General features: G+C 38.7%; 1 protein-coding gene across 3 annotated transcripts in view; it reads right to left on the reverse strand.

The window, feature by feature from the left end:
• The window catches only part of RPF1 (ribosome production factor 1 homolog), a 39,603-nt gene extending 37,036 nt beyond the window's left edge, over window positions 1–2,567 (reverse strand). For all 3 annotated transcript variants that reach the window (XR_007155135.1, XR_007155136.1, XM_047873247.1), the window contains exons 1-2: window positions 2,321–2,567; window positions 787–843 (exon numbers count right to left, since the gene is read on the reverse strand). Coding sequence is in view for 1 of the 3 variants with exons in the window: in XM_047873247.1 (XP_047729203.1) it covers window positions 787–843; window positions 2,321–2,548 (285 nt within the window). In the remaining 2 variants the exon portion in view is untranslated. The remainder of the gene's footprint in view (window positions 1–786; window positions 844–2,320) is intronic.
• Window positions 2,568–26,064: the final 23,497 nt, after the last annotated feature.

The following is a 26,064-nucleotide window of genomic DNA, read 5'->3' on the forward strand; positions in this document are numbered from 1 at the left end:
AAATGAAATTAAAGGAAAACAGCTTAGTTGTGGATGTATTTAGCAGTCCTTTTAAAAATTTTCAGTAGACTTCATTTCTTATCAATATCACAAAAGTAGCCAAATCGTTTTTGGATGTATTATCTTTACTCTCTTCTTTGCCATAGTCCATCCAAGTATCTCACTTTCCTCCCACTTGCCATTCTCAGTCTTCAAAGGATTAATATCCTCTGTATCAGCTTTCATTCCTACACACCTCAATCCTACAACAGAACAGGCTGCATGCATCCTGCCTTTCCCCAAGAGCCTTTGCTTCAAGTCACAAAAACTCCAACGACAGGCCTAAACTGGGAAGCTTCCCCAAAAGCTTTCCAAAGTCAGAAAGATAAGTCCCTATCTCTCAAACACGTAAAATTAAGTAAAATAAGCAAGTTAAAGTAGACACACCATTTACACGAAATTTTGAAAAAAATGCAAAACATCACTACTGTGTTCATTGTTTAGGGACACAAACCTAAAGATAAGAAAGAAATGCATGGGAACAAGAAAATGGCAATTTCATAAGTGGTTAGCTTTGGAGGGGAAAGCAATCAGTAAGAAGCATCCAAAGGACTTCGAAAATTATTTGCTAATGCAATGTTTTCTAAGCTAGGTAATGAATGGGAAGGGGTTTGTTATTTTATTTTCATATCTTTTATACATTGGAAATATTTTATAGTAAGTTTTAAAAGAAAGCGATACAACATAAACATAAGGGAGCATTACTCAACATAAGACAGAAAGCAGGTGGCCAAAAATGTTATTTACCTTATCACCAAGAGCTTCTCTCTCTTTTTTAAGTTTTTTCTTAATTGCCAACTTTTCCTAAAAGGTTTAAAAAAAAACAAAACAGAAAAATATTGAGAAACCATCAGTTATATCACAAACACATACTGAAACTACACATTACTAATGCTACGGCCAATCTCAGCAATCTTTGTAACGCATTAAAGCAAACACCCTGACACAGACTTTCATACCAAAGTTATTGTAAACCAAATAAGCTGGCTAATCAATAAACAAAGGTCTTTCTCCTTTAAAAAATTGAAATTGGCAAGTATGAATATTTAAAGTTTGCCTTTTTACCTTTTGCTTTTTATCTTACTATAAAGCCTCAAATTAAGTGAAAATGTGAAACGCCCATCTAAAACTAGTTAATACGTTTTTGTGGCTGTTTTATTTTGCATTCCTAACCAGTTGCATTCTAAAGAAAACCATGATGGCTATGCCGGTTGCTTCTCTTGGAAAATACTACAAGTAAATGAGAATGGGAGATGCGTTTTCAGATTGCTTCCAATAAACCATGAATAATTTAGTTATTCATAAATTTTACAATCAAAATATGCTTTTAAAATTATTAAGGACTTGCAAAGTGAGTTACATTTGTACTGTAAATTTGTACCTGCTGGACATTTCTGAACAGAATGCTCACTTACACACACAGAAAGTGCTCTCCCGGGCACGCCCTCCCCCCCAACGCCTGTAGACCCTCCATACATCAAATCTCAGATTATAGTGTTAAGAAGTCTTCGAGGAGGCCCTTCCCGCAAACGCGCTCACCAGAATGAGTTAGATTCTCTACGTACTCCAAAAGCACTCTGGCGCTTATGAGTAAGGCACTATTCAGGGCCTCAAAAGATGTAGTATCTAATAAGAGGAGACAGGCAAGTAAAAAGAATATTATGTGCGGGAACTTTTATGATGTACAGGAATAAACAAATGCTTGCTTCCGAGTGCAACATAACCACAAATAAGCACTGTGATCTTGAGCTTTATCTCCTCGTATCTGTTTATCTCCTAGAACAGTATGAGGACAACGCTACAAATATTATTACCAGAAACTTCACAGAAATACTTTAGGTAAGAGTTGCTGCCCAGGAATCAGAAAAGCATCACTGGATTCACGTACTGCCTGTATTACAGGCTCTAGAAATTTGCCAACGTTAGGTGCACGGGTCGAAGCACAGAGATGGGAGACTTTCTCTTTCCAGGTCAGGACGGGGATTTTTTTTAATTTTTTTTTTTTTCACTGCTAGGAGAGCGGGACTTCTTGCTTTCATTCTCAGCCAGGGAACGTAGGCAGGGGCTGGAAAGAGAATCCTCGTAAAAGCTGAACCTAGACAGAATCCCCAAAGCAGTGCGAGGGGACCAGGGCATCAGAACGTCAGCGTCATCCTTCTCGATTAATTACCGCCTCTGGGACGCCAAGCCACGGCCACCACGCAAGTGCTATTCCCTTCCCCACTGTCGTGCGCGCGCGCGGATGCAGCGCATGCGCCCTGCAGCCTCAGCCCCGTCATACCTTTCGCTGCTGCTGTTTCCACCGCGTGAACATTAAGTGTCGCCGTTGTTTGTTCTTAATTTCCGAAATGCTGAAGCCTGGGGGAAAGGCAGCCGTTTTCGGGGGTTGGACCCCGCTTTCCGTCGCCCCATCCTCAGCGACTGCGGCCTCTTGAGGTTCTTCGGCGGTTGCTTTCCGCTTCAGGCCTTTCTTTCCTTTAGTGCCGCTCTTATCCCCGGCCTTCGCCATGGTGTTTGCTCCGTAGCGTCTGTACGGAAACGGAAATAGCTTACCCCTCCGACTCCCTTACCTAGTCTTTTACTTCCGGGGTCAGGAAGTTCTTAAAGAAAAATGTGGACTACTTTGTGAGCTTCAGCAGTTTTAGAAGGTGCTGAAATTTAGTTTTGAGGAAAGTTTAGGGGGGCTGCCCAGCTGTATGAATAGTGGAGTGATGAGTTGGCAGAAGTCTTTATTAAGCATCTGCTATCTGCCGAATCCTCAAAATACTGAAACAAAACAGTCTTTGCTGTATAAAATTTACATTCTACTGGAGAAAGACCTGAAATGAGCACACAAATAGTGTGATGAGCTATAAAGTAACACATGGCAAGGAAAAAATAGAACCGGATAAAGGAAGAAGAGAGGGTAGAGGGGCAGTTGCAGCTTTTAAATAGGATTGTTAGAGAAGCCTTCTGGAAAAAGTTACATTGAGCAAAGATTTGACAGAGGTAACAGATAAACTATTCAATTATTTGAGAAAAGAGCTGCTCATCTGAGTAAAGCTTTTATCTAGGAAAAAAGCTGTCCATGCAACGGAAACATACAATTCCAAGACTCCTAGTCTGCAGCAAGCATGGTACGTTTGGGAAACTGTGGAAGCCAGGAGTAATATGAGAAAGGAGGACAGTGGGTAGGGGAAGGGTTTAGAAGTAAGAGATTGTGTAAGATTTTGTAAGAGCTTTGGCTTTTATTTTATGTGAGATGCACATTTCCTGGAGGATTTTGAGAAAAGAAATGACACGATTTGACTTACATTTTGAAAGTATCATCCAAGCCCTTCTTTGGAGAACAGACTTTAGGGGAAGGAAAGTGAAGGAGGGGAGAAATGACAAGTGGCTTGAACCAGAGTGGTTCTAATGGAGGTGGTGAGAAGTGATCAGATTCTTTTGCAAGGTATAGTTCCTGATGATTGAATGAAGTGCATGAGAGAAAGAGAAGAGTTTAGATGACCCCAAGACTTTTGAACTAAGCAACTGGAAGGATGGGGCTATCATCATTTGAGATGAGACAGACTTAAGGTAGAGCTAATTTGAAGGGTAAGATCAAGATTTCAGTTCTGGAAATAATTGAGTTTGAGACACTTAGTAGTCAACTGATTGTTGTTGTTGGTTGGGATGTATGATTCTGCAGCAGGAGACAAAGGTATGGACTAGAGATAAAAATGTAGGAGTCATTGGAATATAGATAGTATTTCGAATCATTACAGTGAGTGTGGATAAAGAACTGAAAAAAAGAAGAGGACCAAGGACTGAGCACTGGAACGATCCTGCATAAAGAGCTGGAGAGAAAAGGAGGACCCACTAAAGGAGAATGAGAAGGGAAAATGAAGAGAATGTCATAAGAGCCAAGGGAAGAAAATGTTTCCCCAATGGTTAAATTTTTCTGTATTCTTCATTTTAATTTCATGAAAATTAAACAGAGGCAAAATACTTCCTTTTGGTTTACTGTTAGGAGTTAGTTTTCCGGAAACTGCCTTAATTTGAAATTATATGTTTAAATATTGACATTGAATGTTTTGATAATCCAATATTTTGATGTCCATACTGCATTTTTTACCCATTTAAGTTCTTTTACGCAGGATGTTGAAAACATCAAAACTTCATCTTCCAGAATACAAAACCTGCTATGAAGTCACAAGTCCAAAATTGTGATTAGAAAACTAAAGCCAGCATATTTAGATACAAAACTGAATTATGCAATATAATAGAAAGGAAAAGATGTTGAGCTCTAAAATTACTGACATACTTTGGTTTGGCTGCAGTAAGTCATAAGATTTTATGTAACATCTAAAGAGGAACAATCAGATCAAGAACGAGAGGAGGGGGAAGTAAGAGGAGACAAACCAAACTTTATCTAAAAAATATAGACTGCAAAAGTATTTTGGAAATGTCTTCTAGTCTTAATATTTTATTTCCCTACATATAATATATACTTTCCTCATAAGAACACAAAATAATCCTGAAATGTATTATTGTTTTTAATGTTTATGTATTTTTGAGAGAGAGAGTGTGAGTGGGCGAAGGATAGAGAGAGAGAGGGAGTCACAGAATCTGAAACAGGCTCCAGGCTCTGAACCGTCAACACAGAGCCCGATGAGGGGCTCGAACTCAGGAATGGCAAGATCATGAGCTAGGCCAAAGTCAGATGCTTAACCAACTGAGTCACCTAGGCACCCCAATCCTGAAATGGATTTAGATAATTGTCTTAAGTTTATTCAGAGGTACTATACAAATGAGATTAAAGGTGATTAATATAGAGACTTCCTATTTTTTCTTCATGGCTTATTTGTCAAAACAGTTGTGTGAGTTGAATGAAAGGATTTCTGTTATCAGAATAAAATCCATATTCTGCAGAAGTCACAAAAGTATGGATCAGTTCTGCCAATATATATTTAAACTGCTCAATAAAGGAACAGTGTGAATGAGTACGATTGAAACAGTGGGCTCAGGGCGCCTGGGTGGCTCAGTCGCTTAGACACTATAAAATCTCAATTAAATCACATAATCTCTGTGAGCCTCAATTTCTTGATCTGTAAATGGGGCTAATTATATTGTCATATAGGTTGTTGAGATAATGTATGCTAAAGAAACATATCCAATAAATGCTAACTAGCTGTTTTTATAATTCTGGGTATAAAAGACTATGACAAACAGTGTGGAGAAAAAAGATATCATGATTGCCCTCAAGTAGCTTATAGCTTAGAAAAAGTTGAAGCATAATTCTAGTATATGTATTAAAAAGTGGTTCAAAGGGGCGCCTGGGTGGCTCAGTCTGTTAAGCATCCGACTTCGGCTCAGGTCACAATCTTGCACTCCGTGAGTTCGAGCCCCGCGTCGGGCTCTGGGCTGACAGCTCAGAGCCTGGAGCCTGCTTCCGATTCTGTGTCTCCCTCTCTCTCTGTCCCTCCCCCGTTCATGCTCTGTCTCTCTCTGTCTCAAAAATAAATAAACGTTAAAAAAAAAAAAGTGGTTCATGTTGAGTGTTCCTTTACTTGATGTCCATTTCGGCCATTTGCTTTTTCTCACTAATTGCTTCATTGTCTGATATTCTCAGGGTACATTCCCGATATAGTATATGTTGTTTTAAAATGAAACAATTTAAATATTTAATAAATATGTTTTGCTTATCTGTATTCATTCTGACATATGAGATACCCTGAAATAGAACTCTTGGACACCAGATGAATTCAATGATCCAAACTAACAAATGACCAAGAGTCTGTTCACAAAATTGGATCTATTATTTTACAATATGACTTAAGCTCTTTGTATCACAAAAATTATTCCAGAGGCACAAAATATTAATCCATTGCATAAGAATAAGGGGTACCAGTTTTGGGATTGGAAGATGTTTTATTTATAATGTGGTATAAACGTTTGACAAACCTTTGTTTGACAAACACTAAATTAATGCTTCCTGAACTTGAATTATGCCATATAATTTGTTGGTAAGAACTGTTAAGGAAAAAACAAAATGGGGGCCACAGTTTGAAAATATCTCTAGACTAACCAGCACTCATAGTCACATAACCAACACTTAAACTATTCTGATTTCCCCCAAATACTGACTGACCTAAAGCAAAACTTGAGCTTTTTTTTCAAGTCAGTGTCACTTTGTAGCTTCCCAGCTAATCAGCTGCACACAATTAAGCTTGCACAGTGCTATTACACTAAAAAGACTAAGTTTTTAGTTACCAAACACATTAAACAACAATGTACTCTCTCATTCATGCTTTATAAACTGAGTTGTAACTGCTAAAAGCTGAGCTCCTAACCCCTTTTAGCTTGAAATCTCTCTGCGAAGAGTTTTGTTTCTTGCTCAATAAAATGTTCATATCAAACAAAGCTCTCAGAAGTTTCTTTTGACAAAAACAATAGACCTATTACAGAAGTAGCCTGTCAACTGTGGGTGCTTTCATTGGTACTCAAGAGCTGTTATTGGCCCTTAAACTACTTATCTCAAGGAATTTTGAGAATCCTCTTTTTTTTGTTTATTCTATACTTTAAGCTGTCTACATGATTAAGGAGGTTTGTTTCTCGGGCTTTACTGACCAGGAAGTTGGTTGAAAAGTTATTACAGGGATTCATAGTGTCAATAGGACTGTCACAGTGGCAGCTTTCCTGTGAAAGAAGTTAAAGTCAGCAAGAGTATAATCAGTACAATTTTGTGAGATGTTAGAACCACACCCCCTCCTACCTGAAACTCAATTAGTGACTCAAACATGAAGATTTTTCAGATATCAAAGACCTGAAGAATAATTGTATGGTGAATGCCGTCATCTTGGTATACTCCACACTGTGAAAGAGACATAATGCGTGTGCTACCCTTTCCAGAAACTAGAAATATATTAGGAGACCAGAAGTTTTCTTCCAGAAATAAGTCTTCAGATCATGCCTTTGGAGTAATTTCTAATCATTTCCTTGAGGCATTTAACTTTTTTCAGCATATTCTAAACTCGGCCATGATGCAATAGGATACAAGGGCAGTTTTTACTATATTTCCCGAGTGACTTGATGCTAAGCAATAAGGTGAGCTATTTGGATAAACAGATTCTTTTCTGCCTGTTAATATTTCCAGAGTGTAGGGGTGCCTGGGTGGCTCAGTCAGTTGAGCGTCCGACTTCGGCTCAGGTCATGATCTCGCGGTCTGTGAGTTCGAGCCCCACGTCGGGCTCTGTGCTGACAGTTCAGAGCCTGGAGCTTGCTTCTGATTCTGTGTCTCCCTCTCTCTCTGCCCCTCCCCCTCTCATGCTCTGTCTCTCTCTCTGTCAAAAATAAACACTAAAAACATTTAAGAAAATATATATTTCCAGAGTATATATAGTTCCACATGTGTCTTACCTGGTGATACACATTCTTTTTTTTTTTTTTTTTTAATTTTTTTTTTTCAACGTTTATTTATTTTTGGGACAGAGAGAGACAGAGCATGAACGGGGGAGGGGCAGAGAGAGAGGGAGACACAGAATGGGAAACAGGCTCCAGGCTCTGAGCCATTAGCCCAGAGCCTGACGCGGGGCTCGAACTCACGGACCGCAAGATCGTGACCTGGCTGAAGTCGGACGCTTAACCAACTGCGCCACCCAGGCGCCCCTGGTGATACACATTCTTGACCCCTACTTGACCAGGGAAAGCAACACCACAATCAAATTGCAGTTTCACTACACTAAAATATCATCTCCTAAAATGATTTCTGGTTGTTTGGGTCATCAAAGGAGCTTTTATGTATATCTTTGGAATGCATATGGTGCCTCTGGCTTATGTTTCTGATAATGGAACAACCATAAATATAATTTAAATAACAACCTGGAATGGCTTTTATGTGTCTAAGAACTTTTTCTGTTGTTTCATTCATTCAGCACATACTTATTAAATCATACTTCATGCCAGATCCTTTGGTTCTAGCAGTAAAAAAGAAACTATTCCCTTCGATCAAACAACTCCACCTGGGAGAGACCAACAATTACACAAGCAAATCCAAAAAGTAGAAGAGGTTCTATGACTTCTACCTTATTGTGTAATCAACACCAAATTTAGAATGATACCTTCTCATGTCTTCTTCAAAGAGCCGGATTAGATGCATTTGTACGTCCCTCGTTGGTAGCTGAGAATATATTTTCCATAGAAATTAGCCCAAATGTAATGATTAGATCACCCACACTAGAGACATGATTATTCATTTGTTTCTTTTGTTTTCAGCTGTTTAACTTTTCTCCATATTTATGTTTTAATTTTCCATAATCTTAGAAAGAATTACTATGTGAAATAAAATATTCCCTACTATACATTTCACAAACATAAAGTATAGCAAACATTGGGCACAATTATCAGAAACACAATATTTAAAATGAAAGGTTATGAAGCATAGTCCTTGGCTTAAGAGTAGCAGTTCTCAAACTTTTTGTCTCAGAACCCCTCTAACACTCTTAGAAATTATTGAGAACCCCAAAGAGCTTCTGTTTATTTAGATCATATCAATGTGCACCATGTAGAAATTAAAACTGAGAACAAATTAAATATGTATTCATTTATCTAAAAAATAACAAATTCATTATATGATAATATACACACTCTATGAAAATGACTGTATTTTCAAAAACAAAAAAATTAGCAAGAAAAGTGGCATTTTTTACATGCTTTGCAAATTTCTTTTATGTTTGGCTTAATAGGAAATAACTTGGTTTATACCTACTTCTGCGTTTAACCAGTTGTGACATACTATTTTGGTTTAGGTACATGAAGAAAATATGGCCTCAAAAATGTATGTGATTGGGAATGGAAGGAATATTTAAGAGCTTTTTCAGGTAACTGTGGATATTCATCTTTAATATTACACCAAAAATTGAGAAGTTTTAAGTTTCTTAAAGGTTAGTTGCAATGTGTAATCTGAAATCATATCAACAGGCTATATGTACTCTATCACATTAAAATCTATTGGTCTAGCTTTCATTTTGAATGGATTTTTTACCCATGCATGACTTTGTAACATCATGCATTATAGTGGTCATTTGGAATATATTGGTGCACTGAGTTGTGCATATCTTCCAAAAGTTGACACATTTCATTATACAGTATTAAAAAATCACATTTGTTAAAATCACCGCTAATCTCATCAGAAAAGTCTTCAAATACTGGCATTGGTAAGCTGTCCAGCTTACGGTGGTGGGCAGAGGTTACCCGAAATTCTGATTTTCACTGAATGGGGACTTCCTTCCACCCCCACCCTGTGAACCCTCTGTCACTGATGGCAATGCAGGGGGATAGAAACAGGGGTTCAGGAGAGTCATGTGTGATAGGAGCCTCTTCTTGATGTATACTTCCCAGGGCTAGGTCATCTCCTTGTTACCTTTTTTTTTTTTATCTGTGGACCCTGAAAGTTGGCTGACTTTTCCTTTGCCACCATTAGTTAGCAAGAACAACCTTATCAGAAACCCTGAATATATTTGGAGTGTACTTGCAGAGGAATCCAAGGAGTGCTTTGTAGAGGTTCTTGTACCCTATTAATTTGTGCAGGATGTAAGCTACCAACCCACCATATGAAGGATCCTAAGGCAGGGTCTTGCAGGATACAAAGTTTGTACTATTTGTTGCTTCTGACAGAGGATTTTTTCTCTTCTGACCCACTGTGAAAAAGAATGTGTTCTCACATCTTCTCTTCTTGTCCTGAGGCAATCAGCATACCTTTTCAATTTTTCTGAAGTTTCCTTTTTCTTTTTCTTTCTGTAGCAACCAGATGAAATAGAAATAAAATGCACCTTATCCTTTATCTCTTTACACTCTAATAGGGATGATGAGGTCTTATATAATGTTGGTCTATGCCTTCACAAAAACTGAAAAATTGCTAAGCTTCACTTAGAGGAAGTAACAAATGTCAGTAGCTTTCCTGGAATTTCCATCACAAGAGTCAGGAAGGCTTCTGGGAGAGAGAGAGGTAAGGATATGGAAGAACAGTTTGAGGAACTGAAGATATGTTTATGAGATCAGCACTAACATTACTTATTGATACAAGGGTGAAAAAGTGGAGATTAGGGATAAAAGACCTCTCAATAAGTAATGTTTCCAAAAATTTCCACCATGTGCCAGTACACCCCAGGAGATATTATTAATTTAGTTTCCTTACAATTATCCCTCAGTCTGCTGAGTGTCCAACTCTTGATTTTGGATGAGGTCATTATCCCAAGGTCATGGGATCGAGCCCCGCATTGGGCTCCCTGCTGAGCGTGGAGCCTGCTTCGGATTCTCTCTCTCTCTGTCCCTCGGCCCCTCTCCCCTGCTCACACGTGTTCCCTCTCTATCTCAAAACAAAACAAAACACTGCTGAAGAGAGTGTTATATCCCTCACCCCTATTAATTTCTATTAAACAAGGTAGAGGTATTGTTTCAGGCCACAAGTTTATGGTTCATTTATAATGATATTTTATTATTGTTATAAACAATATTCTATTATTTTTAAAATGAAAGCATTAATTGAAAGGAAGACTGAATGGTAAACACCAGTTTGGAAAACTAATATATTTGTTTTATTTTCTGTTTTAGTTCTTGCACAGATATGGAATGAGATTCAACAGATTCCCTATCTAACTGATAGACAACATATCAATTTAGGGACCTATAATTATACCTTGTCAGAACAAAATGACTGTATTCTTCTTCCGGGCAACTACCAAAGAAAGTGATTTTCAAAGTGTAGTATCAGGACCAGTAGCATCCACATCTCCAGAAATATTGTTAGAAATGCAGATGCTGAGAATAGCCCAGACCCTCTGAATCAGAGGCTCTGGGGGTGGGACTCAGACATCTGTGTTTTAGAAAGCCCTCCAGGTGATCCTGATGCATACCCAAGTTGTACACCCCCTGGTCTTGATCCATTTTTATCTTCTGATTCCCTTCAGCTGACTATTTAAAGTTCTGTTTCTCTAGTGACTATGGTAAGCTTCCCTAACTGGAAACTCAATCAACCTCTATTTGTGTCTTCATGTATAAAAATGTAGGTGTCCACCCTATATGATACCAAAAGAATTATTCTCATGGATATTTAAAAAAATACCCAAGCAATTACGGTAAAGCTCATATTGATGCAATCATCATCTTTAAGTAAATAAAAAAGGGATAGTGACTGATATAAAATCATGCTTATTTCTTGCCAAAGTTAGTTGAGAACCTAGGACTGTGGTATGCCCAGGTAGCTCTTGGGCTTTCAGTTTACTTTTTACTGTTCACATTAATATTTTGACATGGATTAGCTTCATTGCCCAGAAATGGCTGATTTTTAAATCTCAGCAGTAAGACATTAAAGTCTCTTTGCAATGTGGTATATGGATTAAATCTTGGAACTGAAAAAAGACATTAGCAGAAAATGAATGAAATCTGAATAAAGCCCAGAGCTTAGCTAAGAGTAATGTGTCACTGTGGGTCCTTAGTTTTGATAAATGTATTATGGCAAGGTAAAATATTAAGATTGGGTAAAACTGGATAAGGGTGTACAGGAACTCTCTATATTATTTTTGCAATATGTCCATAAATCTATAATTATTCTAAAATAAAAAAATATTAAAAAAAAAAAACAACAACAACCCTGACTGACCCTTCACTTAACAAAGCTGTTCAAGTATGAGCAGATAATAGAAATTAAAGAACTCTATACCAACCCAGGCTGCCCATTTGTTAGGTGGAGCAACATTGTTTAATTTGTTTTCTTGGGATGCCAGCAAAGGGATGACTACTAACAATCACCAAACATATTTGTTAAATATATAGGACAGGCAATTAAAGCAGGAAAGGTGCTTCCTTTACTCTTCATTCCTTGAACTTTTATGTATAGTTTCTACTTGAGTACTTTGTACTTGGTGATATGTTGTTTTAATAATAATCCTCAAATCATTTCATGGATGACTGTTCCCATCCACCCCCGCCCTCCCCCAGAGCACTTAATGCAGTGTGATGCAGGAAGTAGGCATTCAGAGCTCAGATTTCTCTGACTAACTGACTGACTCAATGTGCTACCTGTAATTATATTTTAAAATTTAATCAGGGCAGTTCTAGGAACTCAAGGGGATAAAGTCAAAATCAACTATTCAAGTTAGGTTTGCATAAATTGTCTAGAATGAAAAGACTTCATCAAAACTTGTCAAAATGCAGAATTTGTCAGTGGCAACCAGAATATCAAAAATTTAAATCATCCATATGAAATACACTCAAGACTGAAGGTGAATAGTTCGTGTGAAGTTAACACTTCTAAAATAAATTTTGGGATGAACAGAAAGTTACCAGTGTTACTTCTTCCATGCTTTCTGTTTTAGTGCATTTTGTTTTTTAAGGTAATCAAGGATCACAAATATTATCTTGGTCTGGCTGTTGATCTGTCTTGGAAAATGCCTGTAATAGAAGGAACGATTTATCTCTCTGATATTCATCAGCAGTATCTCTGTAAACGAAAGCCAAAGTTACTTTAAAATATCAAGAATTATGATACATCTAACCTTACAGATTCTCCAAATGTTTCCAATATATCATTTCAGACCTAAAATTCTTATAAATACATACAAGGCAGGAATTATCACCATTTTTCCAGTGGGAAAGTGGAAATTCAAAGAGATGAAAGACAACACTCAGATTAAACTACAATTTATAGTACTTAGGCCATTGCTCTTTCAACTGATCATGTGTCATGCCCTTAGATCAGTATTACTTAGAGTAAATTATTAAATGAACACAACCCTATACATCTGCATATAACTGCATATTCTTTTTCTTGACTCAGCTGGTAGTGTTTAGGAACGAAGCACTTGATAACATGTGGACTCTTTAAAAGGTTGATGTACTGAATGTAAGAGTCATATGTGTTTCTCACTGAATTTTTTCAACCCATTTGTTTCTTGCATTTCTGGTGGAGCTTGATACAATTTTGGCACAAGGAGAGGTGCCTGGCTAGCTCAGTCAGTTAAGCGTCCAACTCTTGATTTCAGCTCAGGTCATGATCTTACTGTCTGTGAGTTCGAGCCCCATGTCAGGCTCTGTGCTGACCTCATGGAGCCTGCTTCAGATTCTCTTGTCTCCCTCTCTCTGTGCCCCTCCCCCGCTTGCTCTTTCTCAAAAATAAATACACATTTTAAAAAACAAAAAATAATTTCAGCACAATGAAATTAAGCCAAAAACATATACATTTGATATATTGTTTCCCATATACTTAATTAAACTAGGAAGACTTATTTTGGGGGTTCCCAATTATAGAAAGTGGGAAAGAATAATCTTTGATTCCCTGAGGTGAGGTAATAAATTGAAAATTATTTGGTTAACACAATTAAAAAATTCGTGGTCAGAGGCCAGGAGAGTTATAGATTTTTCTTCCAGATTTCTTTCTCAGGAATAAAAAAAAATTTTTTTCAGGAATAAGACTTTACATGGTTTAAAATTTGAGTTGCTAAAAGGAGGTTTAACTGTTTTTGAACTGTGAGGAGACTATGCTTTCTACAAAATGAGGATGCACCTAATGTACTTGACGTGGCTGATGAAAGACATGCCTTGCAAGGGCTTCTGTACAGTTCTGTGATGTGGGAAGGACCACTTTTGACACTACCTTAGCAATGTTCCCACAGCCTCTTGGTGTTAGGGTCCCCTCACTTGGGGTGTGGCCCTCTTGGGCAGTACCAGCAGTTTATTCAAGTTTGGATTTCTTCTCTGGTGTCTTCTGGGAAATCTAAACATCTTGTCACCCTAACTGGTGCTACTTCTTTTTGTTCTCCAATTCTTGTTTTTCTGTTGCTCAGGGCTTAGAGCAAATTAGCAAGTCCATTGCCTTGGTAGATGTCCAACCTAGCAATGAGATACTTGTATCTTTTTCTTGAAGGGGTTCTTATCTTTACAATTAATTTGATTGAATTTCCTAACTTGGCTTGTGGGAGGGGAAGAGACACATCATTTGCCCCCAGGGACTCCCTTCATATTCCGTGTGTGTGTGTGTGTGTGTGCACCTGCGCGCATGTGTACACGTGGGTGCATGCACGCGCAAAGCCAGTTCTGTTGCATCTCATTAACCCAGTGGTTATCTTAAGATGATAAAGTTTCATCGATGCCTGTCTTCTTCAGCTTTGGAGATTTGGAGGGAATTCTGAAAATACAGGGAGAGAATAGTTTGCCATCCCGAAACATTGTATATGGGAGATAAGGGAGAAGAAAGTCAAGGATTATTCCCCATTTCTGATCTAGAAAATGAAGCGATGGTGAGACAGTGAGAAATTAAGAAAGGACCAGCTAGTCAGGGTAGAGGGGAGGCCCAGGCTTTGATTTTGCATATTTCAAATATGAGGTACTTTTTGAAAACCTAACTGGAATTATAAGGTAGGTAGTTGGACATATGGCCTGGTGCTCCAAGAAGTCTGAGCCAGAAGTAGAAATTTGGGAGTCATTTGGTATATAGATAATAATTAATGCATATAACCAACTAGAGAGGATATAACCTGAGAAGAACAGTAGGTCTAGGACTGATCTTTAAAGAACTCCAACAGTTGAAGGTTGAATAGAGGAGGACAATTGGCAAAAGAGTCTGAGGAAGAATAGTAGAAGAAAAACAAGGAGGACCGAAGAGATGGGAGTGTTTCATAAAGAGAGTGTCATCACTGTGTTGAATGCTGCTGAGAGATCAGGTAAGGTGAGGACTAAAATGTCCATTGGGTTTAACAACCTAGAAGCCATTGGTGACTTAGTGACAGCCATTTCAGGGGACTGGAAATGGAAGTTAGATTGAAGTGGGTCTAAAAAGCAGTGTATAGTGAGAAAAGGAATACAGAGCACATAAATCCTTTCTCAGTTTGTTTGTGGAGGGGAGGACAGCAACAGGGTGGTAGTTAGGGGAGGAGGTAGGGTTGAGGGAGGATGTTTTAGAGGTGAAGAGACTGAGTATGTCTGAAAGCTGATGGGAAGGATCCAATACAGAGGGCATTAGAAATTGAATGAAGAAGAAGGTAGTTGGGGAGAGAAGGTAGTTGGGGTGGCATCCAGAGCATAAGAAGAGGACCAACCTTAGGAAAAAGACTAGTGAGAAAGGGGTTGGGCAATTTTACATAGATGCGTGGATTTCTGTTTGGGAAATTGAGTTTCTGACCTACTGAGGTAGTAGAGGTGAGGTCATATGGTGAAATTTTAGCTAACTGGAAATAGAGAGTATTCATTATTATTGGTTTGTCATCATCAGTGGAAGCCTTTAGATTTCAAATTCCATTTGACTTACGGCATTTCCCAAGGTAACATGTCTCACTCCCCCTTCAAAACATCCTCACATATTGTTCCAAACATACTAAAATAGCACAGTTATTTTTCCATAGCCAGTAACCTCATTTCACTCATTCATATACATCCTAACAAAGCTAAACCCTAAGAGATTAGGGAGAAGGAAAATATATTTCAGTGATTTCCAAAGTCTTAAGGCTTAATTATCATTAACTAAGCTTTGACCCTGGACCTTACAGCAAGTGCTTATTTTCATAAGTATAAAAATACACAATGTCCTTTGTCAATTTGTAATAAAAACTACAGGAATAAGTTTGGATTTTTAAGCATCTTCCCATAGAAACAAAGTGACCATATGAAAACTCCTAAACAAACTTATAATATTTCTCATTAAATAACTTTTACTGAGTGACCAGCATGCTTAGAAAACCAGGAAAACCAGTTTTATCTAACAGTAGCTTCACCTGGACTTATAGACTTAGGTGAGTAGATGAATTGTTTAAATTCCCTTTAATGAAAGTCAGTTTGGGAGTAAATGAGTAGAAACTCTCAGATACATGACTGATTAGTAAACCTTGTAACTCTGATCCTAGGAAACAAGACTGACTGAAAATGTGAATAGTGACTCATGAATTAACTGGATTCATTCATTAGTTCTAATTCCCCACGTTAAGTGGGGCAAAAATTGTTTTTCAGCAAGTTCAAGACCTATTCCTGCCTTCCTTCCCAACTGAAAGATGGCCCCCTTTCTTTTTTGGCCACTCAAATGAAGTAATTCCTTTGGACTCATGTTATTATCTTCCAGTTACAAAGTTCTTATGTGAGAAAGTGTATTCAACCATGCCTTTGGTGGATTTGGATTTGTGTTTATTCTCTTTGCCCCCATTTATTTATCAATTCCTTAAGAGTGATTCTCAGTTATAGTGGTTTTGAATGGTTTCTTATGTCCTGATAGTTACTTCACCAAGAACCTGAATCCTACCATGATGAACAAACTCATATTTACCTGCATTATGTTATTATACTTCTCATTTACTGTATTATTTTAATGACCAAAAAATTATGATAGGAAGTACATCTTATTGCATTAATAATGGCAGCTAACATTTCTTCAGCAATTTTCACATGCTGAGAAATGTTCTAAGTGCTTTACATCTCTGACTCATTTAATTTCCTCCACAATTCCATGTGTTGGGTACTATTGTGAGTTTCATTTTTATTTGAGGCACAGAGAGGTATTTAAGGCACAGGAAGGTTAAGTATCTTGCTGAGAGTGACTCAACCAGAACCTGGATCCACACACAGGCACTCTGGCTCCTGCATCCATATTATTAGGGGCTACGCTATAAAATGATCCACTAAATAAAACCAAGTGCTTCACTAGTAATTAAAAATATGGTAGGGTCACCTGGGTGGCTCAGTCAGTTAAGCATCCAATTCTTGATTTGGGCACAGGTCATGATCTCATGGTTCGTGGGTTCAAGCCCCACATCCGGCTTTGTGTTGAGAGCATGGAGCCTGCTTGGGATTCTCTCTGTCCCTCCCTTGCTCTCTCTCTCTTTCTCAAGATAAATAAACTTTAAAATTTTGATAATATTTTAGAGTATGAACTTTACTACTATATATCTGAAATGAAGATAAATTAAAATTGCAAAAGTAATATCAGCAACTAAAAAGTAGGCAGAAAGTGATGCACTGTGCTTGCAAGTGAACATGGACATTAAGGAAGAATTTGGGGATTCTAAGGAAAACGTTATGTCCTACCTAAACCACTTTTCTCTCCCCACTGGTAGTCTGCATACCCCTAGTAGAGAATTACTGCTTCAGTCAATATGCTGCATGACTCCCTACTAATGTCTTCTGTGTATGATTCCATGCAGAGTGGGCCCTTGGTGAATATTGGTGTCTGATTGGAAAATTCATTAGTTCGTTCAACAACCATCTGTTCAGAACCTCCCCCCACCAAAACCTCATAGATCTGCAGGAGAGATAAACATATACACAAATAATTACAACACAGTAGAACAAATTTAAAAATAGAGGCAATGTGCAAGACATATAGTGGGGGTACCAAAACAAAGAAGAGAAGTGGTGGGGGGAAAAGGATGACAGGAATAAGAAGGTATCTGGGAGGCATTTCCAAAGAGGAAGTATTTGAATTGGGTGAATGGTTCTCCAGGCAGACAAGGGATAGGGAAGGGCATTCTGAGAAGAGGGTGTGACACGTATAAAGACCCATAGATATGCAATAGGATAATGTGTTCAAGGAACTGTCAATCCCATAGTATTATGAGGACAGAAGTTTCAGGGAAAGAAAGGAATTAAAGATGAACCTGGAGGAAATGGCAGGTCCAGAAGAACATGAAGAATTTGGAACTTTACTGGAAAGAATGGAGAGTCAATAAATGGTTGTAAGCAGGAAAGTGACACGATGTATTTAATGCTCAGTCAAATTGAGCTCCAACTCTTCCAATTGATTATCACACATGAATAATGTATTAAAAAGTAATCAAGTATATGAGATTTTTGTATATCTAAAGTGGCCATCTATAGTGGGCCTGCCCAGCATCCATTCTTTCCTTCTTTCATTTTTTATAATAACACCTCAACTTTTCTTTGGTGGGGTGGGGGTGTTTAATCCTCCCCCAATCCCTATAATCTTCTACAATGAGCAAACAAGTTTCATACTCTCTTTAGCTGAAAGTTTAACAAAGGATCTGAGTAAGCTTCCTCTTTTTCTCCAGGAATTTAAATTTTGTGAAGAATGACCCAAGGATGAGAAAAGATTGTAGTTGATCCGCTTGGTGTCAGCACCCTGGAGGAAGCCCATACTTCCCGTTATTCAGACCACCACATTTACTTCAGTCCTCCCCTTTCTGAAGCTGGGTGCTCTCAGATTGTTTTTGATTCTTTGAACTCTCCCATAACCCTCCAATACATTCCATTTTTGCTTGATGGTAATACATTCTTTTTGCTCAAACAGGTGTAGTTTGCTTCCAAGTGAAGGACCTTGATTTATACCTAGCCTGTGGGGGTGATCTGCTTACCTTTCCCTACTGAAAACAGCTGGAATTCTGTCCTAAAGTTGCTGTACTCTTACCAGTCTAGACACAGCAGGCAGCCCTTTACTCTGTGGATCTTGCTGCTGGACCAATATGCTGGTGAGAAGGCAGACTAGGTTCTCTTTGCTCTCAGAACCTGCAGACCTCCTCCTCTCTCCTTCTCTTCTCCCCCCAACCACCAGCGTGGAACAAAGGGGATCTCTACTTGTGAAACTCTTCTTCCCTGTTTGTTTCTGGCCAAGACACTTTTTTCATGTTTAGCATAGAGACTTTCATCTTCTTCACAAAACCACCATGTTCTCCTAAGATCCTGGAAGAGTAATGAAAGATTTACAGGCCTTTTCTACTTTTGGCTTTGCCCCAAAGCTACTCAGAGGTATAAACACATAACTTTTTATGTACTTGAAATGGGAAAAGGGTTGGAGGTAGAAGAAGAAAGAAGAAAAATGAAAATACACAGAAGAAGAAAAGAAGTCCATACTTCGAAACACCCCAGTGGTTCAATAATAAAAATAGTGGGAACTTTCAAGACATCTTTACTACCATTCTTTATTGTATTTTTTCTTTGTATATTTTGTTTTACTTAATACTCATGTATGGAGAGTGTACATTTATTGCTAGACGTATTCGGTTGTTCTCTTGGGTCTGTAGTGGCTCTTTTTAGTCAGTATAATGCCAGCAATGATTAAGCCTGTGTCCAAAGATGAACAATCTTTACTCATTTTCCAAATCACCTGAAAGAGCTCTTGGAAGACAAGCTTCCTGTCTGAGTGTTTGGGGCACAGCCTGTCCACCTTAAACTTTGACTTTCAGGTCACTGGCAAGGTGGTGTCTTAGTCATCTTTTTCATGCACACCTCCAGACATTGTCATTCAAAGCTTCCTGTATACATTTATGTAACATCAGATCCAGATGGGGGACTATATCATGGGGCAATAAATGACTGTATTTTCTTACATTTCATGACTAGAATTTGTAATGGTGGACTTTCTTTCCTAAGGCTCCACCTCTGCCACATTCTGCAATAATTCTCACCAGCTTGCACAGATCTTCTCATAGAACCAGCGTTCAAGGAAGAAAAATGGTTCCTCCTCGAATCGCGATCACACTCCCATTCTCCATTCCCGTAGCATTGCTTTCTTCGACACAGAAACTCTGAGCCCTGTCATACATACAGGCTGGAGGCAAAGAGGAGGAGAACAGGCACCAAAAGGGGGAAAAAGCCAAGAAAGGAAGGTGGCGAGAAGGATGAAAAATTTGAAAGAGAAGGAGGACCCAATACTCTCGAAATATTTTGAAAGTTTTCAAAAGCAGAAGATTAGAAGTAGTCAACAAAAACACAAAAATATCACTTATGCTCCTCTCCTTCTGTTATATCTGCACCCCCACCACCATCCGTCTCCTCCCCAAGCCTTTCTCATGCAAGCCATTTCAGCAGATACAGGAACACTTCACAGAAGTCACAATGGTTTTGCACTTGTTCTTCCAATGTACATATTAGAGCTGTTTCTCATCATTACTTGGGTTCTTCTAGACAGAGAACTGCTTCTGACTGCTTTCTCATTACCAGTAGTGAATAACCTTCTTGCAGAGGCCTTCCAGGAAGGATGACCCAGGAAGAGAATCAAAGTTTGAACTCAGCTCTTGTTGTCATTGTCAGGATGGAGCTAGCTTGTCCTCTAGACCTTGTAATGTCATTGTCTATTCTTGTTCATGTTTGTGTGTATATGTGTGTGGGTGTGGGTGTGGGTGTGGGTGTGTGTATGATTTCTTTTCATCTGTATATTCTCAGTATTATTTTAAAACTTTTGTTTGACTCCTGCCCTTTTCTTTGGATGTGAATGTAGCTGATTGTAATATAAATGGTACTTTGCTCAAGAGTGATGGCAAAGAAAAGTCAAATCCATTCCTTTTAGTATAGGCTTTCCTTCTAAGGAGAGGCTACATTGAGATGGAGGTAGCATTATTTATGCCACAACGGTTGTGTGATTGTGGTGTTCCAGTATTTTATTGTTTTTTAACTTTCCGATATAATAATAAATATCTTTCTTCTTTCATCTAGTCACCTTAGAAGGGGATGGTGAGAGGCGGCTTCATCCAATGATGGTATGTCTTTCTTTGGAGATGTGTTTTAATAACCACCTAGGCTTTGATGTCTACGTTTCCATGTTTGTTGCCATTCCTTGATGCTAGAGGTGATTTCCCTCATAACCTTTATCCTCATAACTTTACTCCCCAGAGGCAAAGGACACGCTTTGTGTCTAACTGCATTATGAAATACCTGGGTTTGTCTGACCCATCCCTCCATAGGCTGCACCACCCAGGACACTATGAAAATGAAGTTGCCACGGACTGGAGGTCAGTAGTACTCTGCTGGGTTCAGAAGAGCTTACACCAACATGGAACCTCAAAGGCCAATCTGTAGAGGGTCATCTCTGAATCTGCTTGAAGTAAGTTTTCAGCCACATTATTACTTATTTTAGTGTTGGTTTTGAGATGCTACTTCATTTGGTTTCCAAAAATTTGATGCGCAGCGTGGAGGGATAGACAAAATAGGTGAAGGGGATTAAAAGGTACAATCTTCTAGTTATAAAATAATAAAGACTCGGAGATGTAGTGTGTAGCATAGAGATAAAGCCAATAATATGTAAAACTTTGGGACAGATGGTAACTAGACTCATTATGGTGGTCATTACATAATGTATATGAATATCAAATCACTATGTTGTACATCTGAAACTAAAATAAGGTGGTCTGTCAATGATTCTTCAATTAAAAAACAAAACAAAACAAAACTGATGCTCCGTATAGAAGCAGGAGATGTCTAAATGCAGGACTTCACAGAATGATGGTGATCATTAGTAGGCTCTCCCTTTTTCCTTTGTTGATATTTTGACTCAGTGCCTTGGGAGAAATACTTCCCAGGACTTAACTCCATTTTATTTTGTAGCACTATAGCCAATAAGAAAAAGTTTTGAAGGGGAATGGAAATGAAATTTAAGAATCGATTAATAAAATACATACATTTTAGGTTTTACGTGGCTCACTGCTCATCTTTGTACTATCATCAATCTGATTCTCATAGATGACCCCAAATATTATTCATTCAACAAACATCTATGAAATCAGGCACTTTGCAGATAGAGGGAGAGATTTTTTTTAAGTTCACAATAACACAGTTTTACTAAATGTTTGTTCCATCATCAATATTCAACTTCAAAGATGCACAGAATTTGCGGAGAATCATACAAACTATGGTTAAGAGGGAGAGATTTCAATCAGAACGTCAGTTCCATGAGCACAGGATTTTTGTCTATTTCATTCATGGTCCTCCCTAACTGTCAGAACAGTGCCTGACACAGAGAAGTCATTTAATAAATATTTGTTGATGAATGAATATTAGTGTTTTTTTTTTTTAAAGAAACTCATTTTGGAGTAAGAGTTATACTAAGCACATTTGACCTGGAACCGTAAATAGCGAGCAGCAGAAGGCCCAGCATTCAGAAAAATACTCTGAGGAAGACTTGAAGCATCCAGGTGTCAGAGAAGGCACACTCCTGTATGTTCAGGAGGGCAACTATTTCACGTCCCAGACTGGTTTTGCCTCAGAGGTTAATTTCATCGCGATTTTACTCTTTCGGAAGGTAAAAAGACTTTGAACTATAAAAACAATGAATTCATTTTATTCGTTAGTTTTTTCTGTGTGCATTTAGTTCTTGTCTCTAAGGAATTCCAAGAGAATCTTCAGATGGTTATATTAAACCTGGCAACTCAGCACAGAGGTTGTGAGCAGAGGCAGCCCTTAGGGCAGGCAGTGTGGGCTTCTGCCCAGAGCTCCGTAGGCAATGCCAAGCGGACTCTCGCTTCAGTCTCTGTGTCTGGATTTTGTATTTGCTGTTCCTCTATTTCTGTATCCTTTTAGATCCAGTGGTAAAGACAGGGGGTGGGTGGAGGACTTGGCTGGCACCCTCTCTGTTAGCCACTTTCTTACCTGTCTACCTTGCTCAGGACATCTTTTTTTCCTCTTTGCTCTTCCAGCAGCATAGTCAATGTGGGAGCAAATGCATACTTGGCCAAGGGCATTCCCCAGGTAGGAGGGTACTATCGCCTCCCATTTGTAGTCTCAGGAGCTAAGACTTGAGAGTGACTTTTCCTGGTTACACTGTGTTTGCAGCCGCAAGACCTGAAGTTCTGTCTGAGGCTTGAGCAATTATACTGCTCTATAAAAAGCACACAACACAGCCTAATACTTTTATGTTGCAGTTGAAGTGTTATGGGATTTCATTTTATAAGAACCTAAGTCCAACACATAAATCTCTCTCAGGTCAGCGAGCCTTTGTATTTTGTTTTTGTTTTTGTTTTTGGTTTTTTTCCTTTTCTCTCTTGTAACTCACTCTGAGTTCATCCAAGGCAAATATTTCTAAACCGGTCAGTTGGTTGGAAAAGACACTATGGTGTAGTGGGAAAACATAAGACTGTGAATCAGAATCTCAGTTCTAGATTGGACTCTGTAGCTAACCAGCTGAGTCTAGACTCTGTGCCTCATTTTCTTGGTTTATAAACTAAAGGAATTGTGTGAGATGAATGGTAGCAGCATGTTCAGCTCTGATGTTCTGTTTGAGCTCCAGACCCTTAATCCCTCCTTTCTAGCTTCTTGAATAATGGAATATAAAGTGTGGGAAAGAACGCTGCCATCGGTTAAGTTAATGTTAATGTTAAGTCTGAGCTAAACTGAATCTAAACAACCTACTTAGTGTATAGAGGAAGAAGAACCTAGGTGAGAACAGAAAACTCAAGTTACTTACCTAGGTCACACAACTAATTAATAACCCAAACCTGACATTTTTATCAATCAAGAATTTTTTTGTCAAAAAATTTTATCTTTTTTTGGTGGTGGGGGTTGGGGTGATAATGTGTGGAGAAGAGACAGAAGTTTTCACAAAAAGGTGGAACTCCTGTTTCTGCTAAGATGGCTTCACCTTTTAGGACGCTTCTTGTATATCTCATGCCAAAATATTGGTGACTGTTGTGCAGAGGTTTTGTTGGCTGCTTAAGGGTTAAACACAAAGAACCCTACTCTTTAAGAAACTAATACACTAAGGGGTGCCTGGGCAGCTCAGTTGGTTAAGTGCCTGACTCTTGATTTCCCCTCAGGTCAGAATCCCAGGGTTGTGAGATTGAGGCCCAGGTCAGGCTCTGTGCTGAACACGGATGGAGTCTGCTTGGGATTCTCTCTCTCTCTCTCTCTCTCTCTCTCTCTCTCTCTCTCTCCCCCCCTCTGCCCTTCTCCTCCACCCCCCCCCCCAATAAAAGTAAAAATAAAAGAAACTAACACCTTAAAATGTTTTTCCTTTTGGGGCACCTGGGTGGCTCAGTTAGTTAAGCATCAGACTTTGGCTCAGGTCATGATCTCACCGCTCCTGAGTTCAAGCCCCGTGTCGGGATCTGTGCTGATAGCTCAGAGCTTGGAGCCTGCTTGGAATTCTGTCTCCTTCTCTCTCTGCTCCTCCCTGTTCATGCTCTGTCTCTCTGTCTCCCTCTCAGATATAAATAAATATTAAAAAAAAAAAAAAAGGAAGAAGAAGAAGAATGAGGAAGCCTAAGATTCTCTAGGCTCATGCCGATGCTACCTCTCTAAAGTGCAAGGTGCCTTAAAACAAAGGAACCAGGGGCGTCAGGTGGCTCAGTTGGCTAAGCGTCCGACTTTGGCTTATTAGTTTGAGCCCTGTGTGGGGCTCTGTGCTCACGGCTCAGAGCCTGGAGCCCCTTTGGATTCTGTATGCTCCTCTTTCTGCCCCTCCCCCACTTGTGCTGTCTCTCCCTCTCTCTCTCAAAAATAAACATTAAACATAATTTTTTTAACATTTTTCCTTCTGACTTGACTTTTAAAATCATGTTCATCGTTCAAATAGTAAAAGAGCTCAGAAAAATCTGTTCAGAGGAGCAAGAACCGGAAGTTTCAGTTCAGCCTCTGCATGAGTTTTAGAAAATCTGATGGATGAGTAGCGTGAACTAGTATAAAAATGACAACTCTGTGCCACATAGTTTTCCTGCTCTGGAGTGAGTGTTGTCTAAATATGAACTCATCTTGCTCTGGGAGGCTGGCTTTTCCTGACTTCTCTCTTTGATCAGCATCACTATTCTCCAAATTACTCACAGTTTCAAACCTTAGTCATCCCTGACCCCTCCCCTTTCTTTGATAATGTTGAAATAGTCACTAAACTCCATGGATTCCTTTTTTTGCAAAATGTCTTACATCGGTTTTTCTTCTTCATTCCTATTATTTTTCACATGTGTCACCTAAAGTCATATTTTGTGAGCAGTTAAGCACATAGCTTTGGAGTCCGGCAGAACTGGGTTTGAGTCCTAAGCTCTGCCACTTCCTGCCTGTGTGTCATTATTTAACCTCCCTGACCCTTAGTTACCTTCCTTGTAAAATGGGGTACACAGCTGTATGGGCCTCAAGGGGTTGTTGTGAGAATTAGCTGAGAGAATGTATGTAAAACATTCAGTAGAATGCCTAGCACATAATCAGTGTTGAACACATAATAATAATGATCACTGCTCAGCACTCCTAATTCATTCTACTTTCTGCCCTCAGGTTAATCCTCTTAAAGTCCAGCTCTGACTGGACTTTACTCCTGAAGAGATGCCTAATCACAGGGTGATGAAAAGCTGTCCTTTGCAGTTGGACTGCCTGGGTCATCATTTACTAGCTCTGTGATCTTGAGAAGTTTCTCACCTTCTCTCTGCCTCGGTTCTCTTATGTACGATGGGGATAATCATATCTACCTCAAAGGGTGATTATGAGGTTTATAGTATTTAATATTAACAGTTCATATTTCAAAGTACCTGGTACATAATCTGTTAATATTAATTTTTGATAAATAAAAACCTACGTTGGTTTATTTGCTCTTTCATAAGCATGTTCTATAGTCATTTCTCTGGTGTTACCATTCCTTCTATCCAGAATGCAGCATGGTTAAATGGAAAGAGTACTTGCAGCGCAGGGAAAGTAGATTTCACTTACAGGCCAGATTTGACTTAGTAGTTGTAGTTACCTGGATTACTTGCAAAGTATTCCGAGGCTTTGTCTGATCTCAGTGTGTGATTGGCCAGTTGTGTCCCCCACGGGCCCTGAAGGGAGAAGTGGAGATAACATCCTTACATTTTGCACAATAAAGAAGTCATAGTCGTTTATAAGAATCTCAATGCTTTCACAATAAAAAATATACGGTTTAGGGTGAAAAATAAATTTTCTTAACACTGATGGCTAAAGGAAAGAATTCTCCATGGCTCTTCATAAACAGTGTATTTCTAACTGCTTTATATATTGGAATTCATTTAGTCTTCACAGCATTCTCTGGGGGAGGTACTATTATGTTTTCAACCTCTTTTTACAGATGAGGAAGCAAAGGTACAAGGAAGTCAAGTAACTTGCATGAGATCATGCAACTCATAAATGGTAGGTCTATGATTTGAAACCTGGGAAGTCTAGCTCTGAAATCTACACCTTTGGCTGTCATACTAAACATTATTCTTGTTTGGGGGGTTGCTTTTTAAGTAAATCTAAATTAACTTTAAAAAGAAGGTAACTTATGCAGTACTTTCAGAGAATTAATTCTAGAAAGGCCCAAATCTTGGTTCAAATGTGTATCTCTCTGATGGTTTGGTTTGATACAACAACAAAATTGAGAATATC

Source organism: Prionailurus viverrinus, chromosome C1 (assembly GCF_022837055.1).
Source record: "Prionailurus viverrinus isolate Anna chromosome C1, UM_Priviv_1.0, whole genome shotgun sequence".
In the NCBI taxonomy this organism is placed as follows: Eukaryota; Metazoa; Chordata; class Mammalia; order Carnivora; family Felidae; genus Prionailurus; species Prionailurus viverrinus.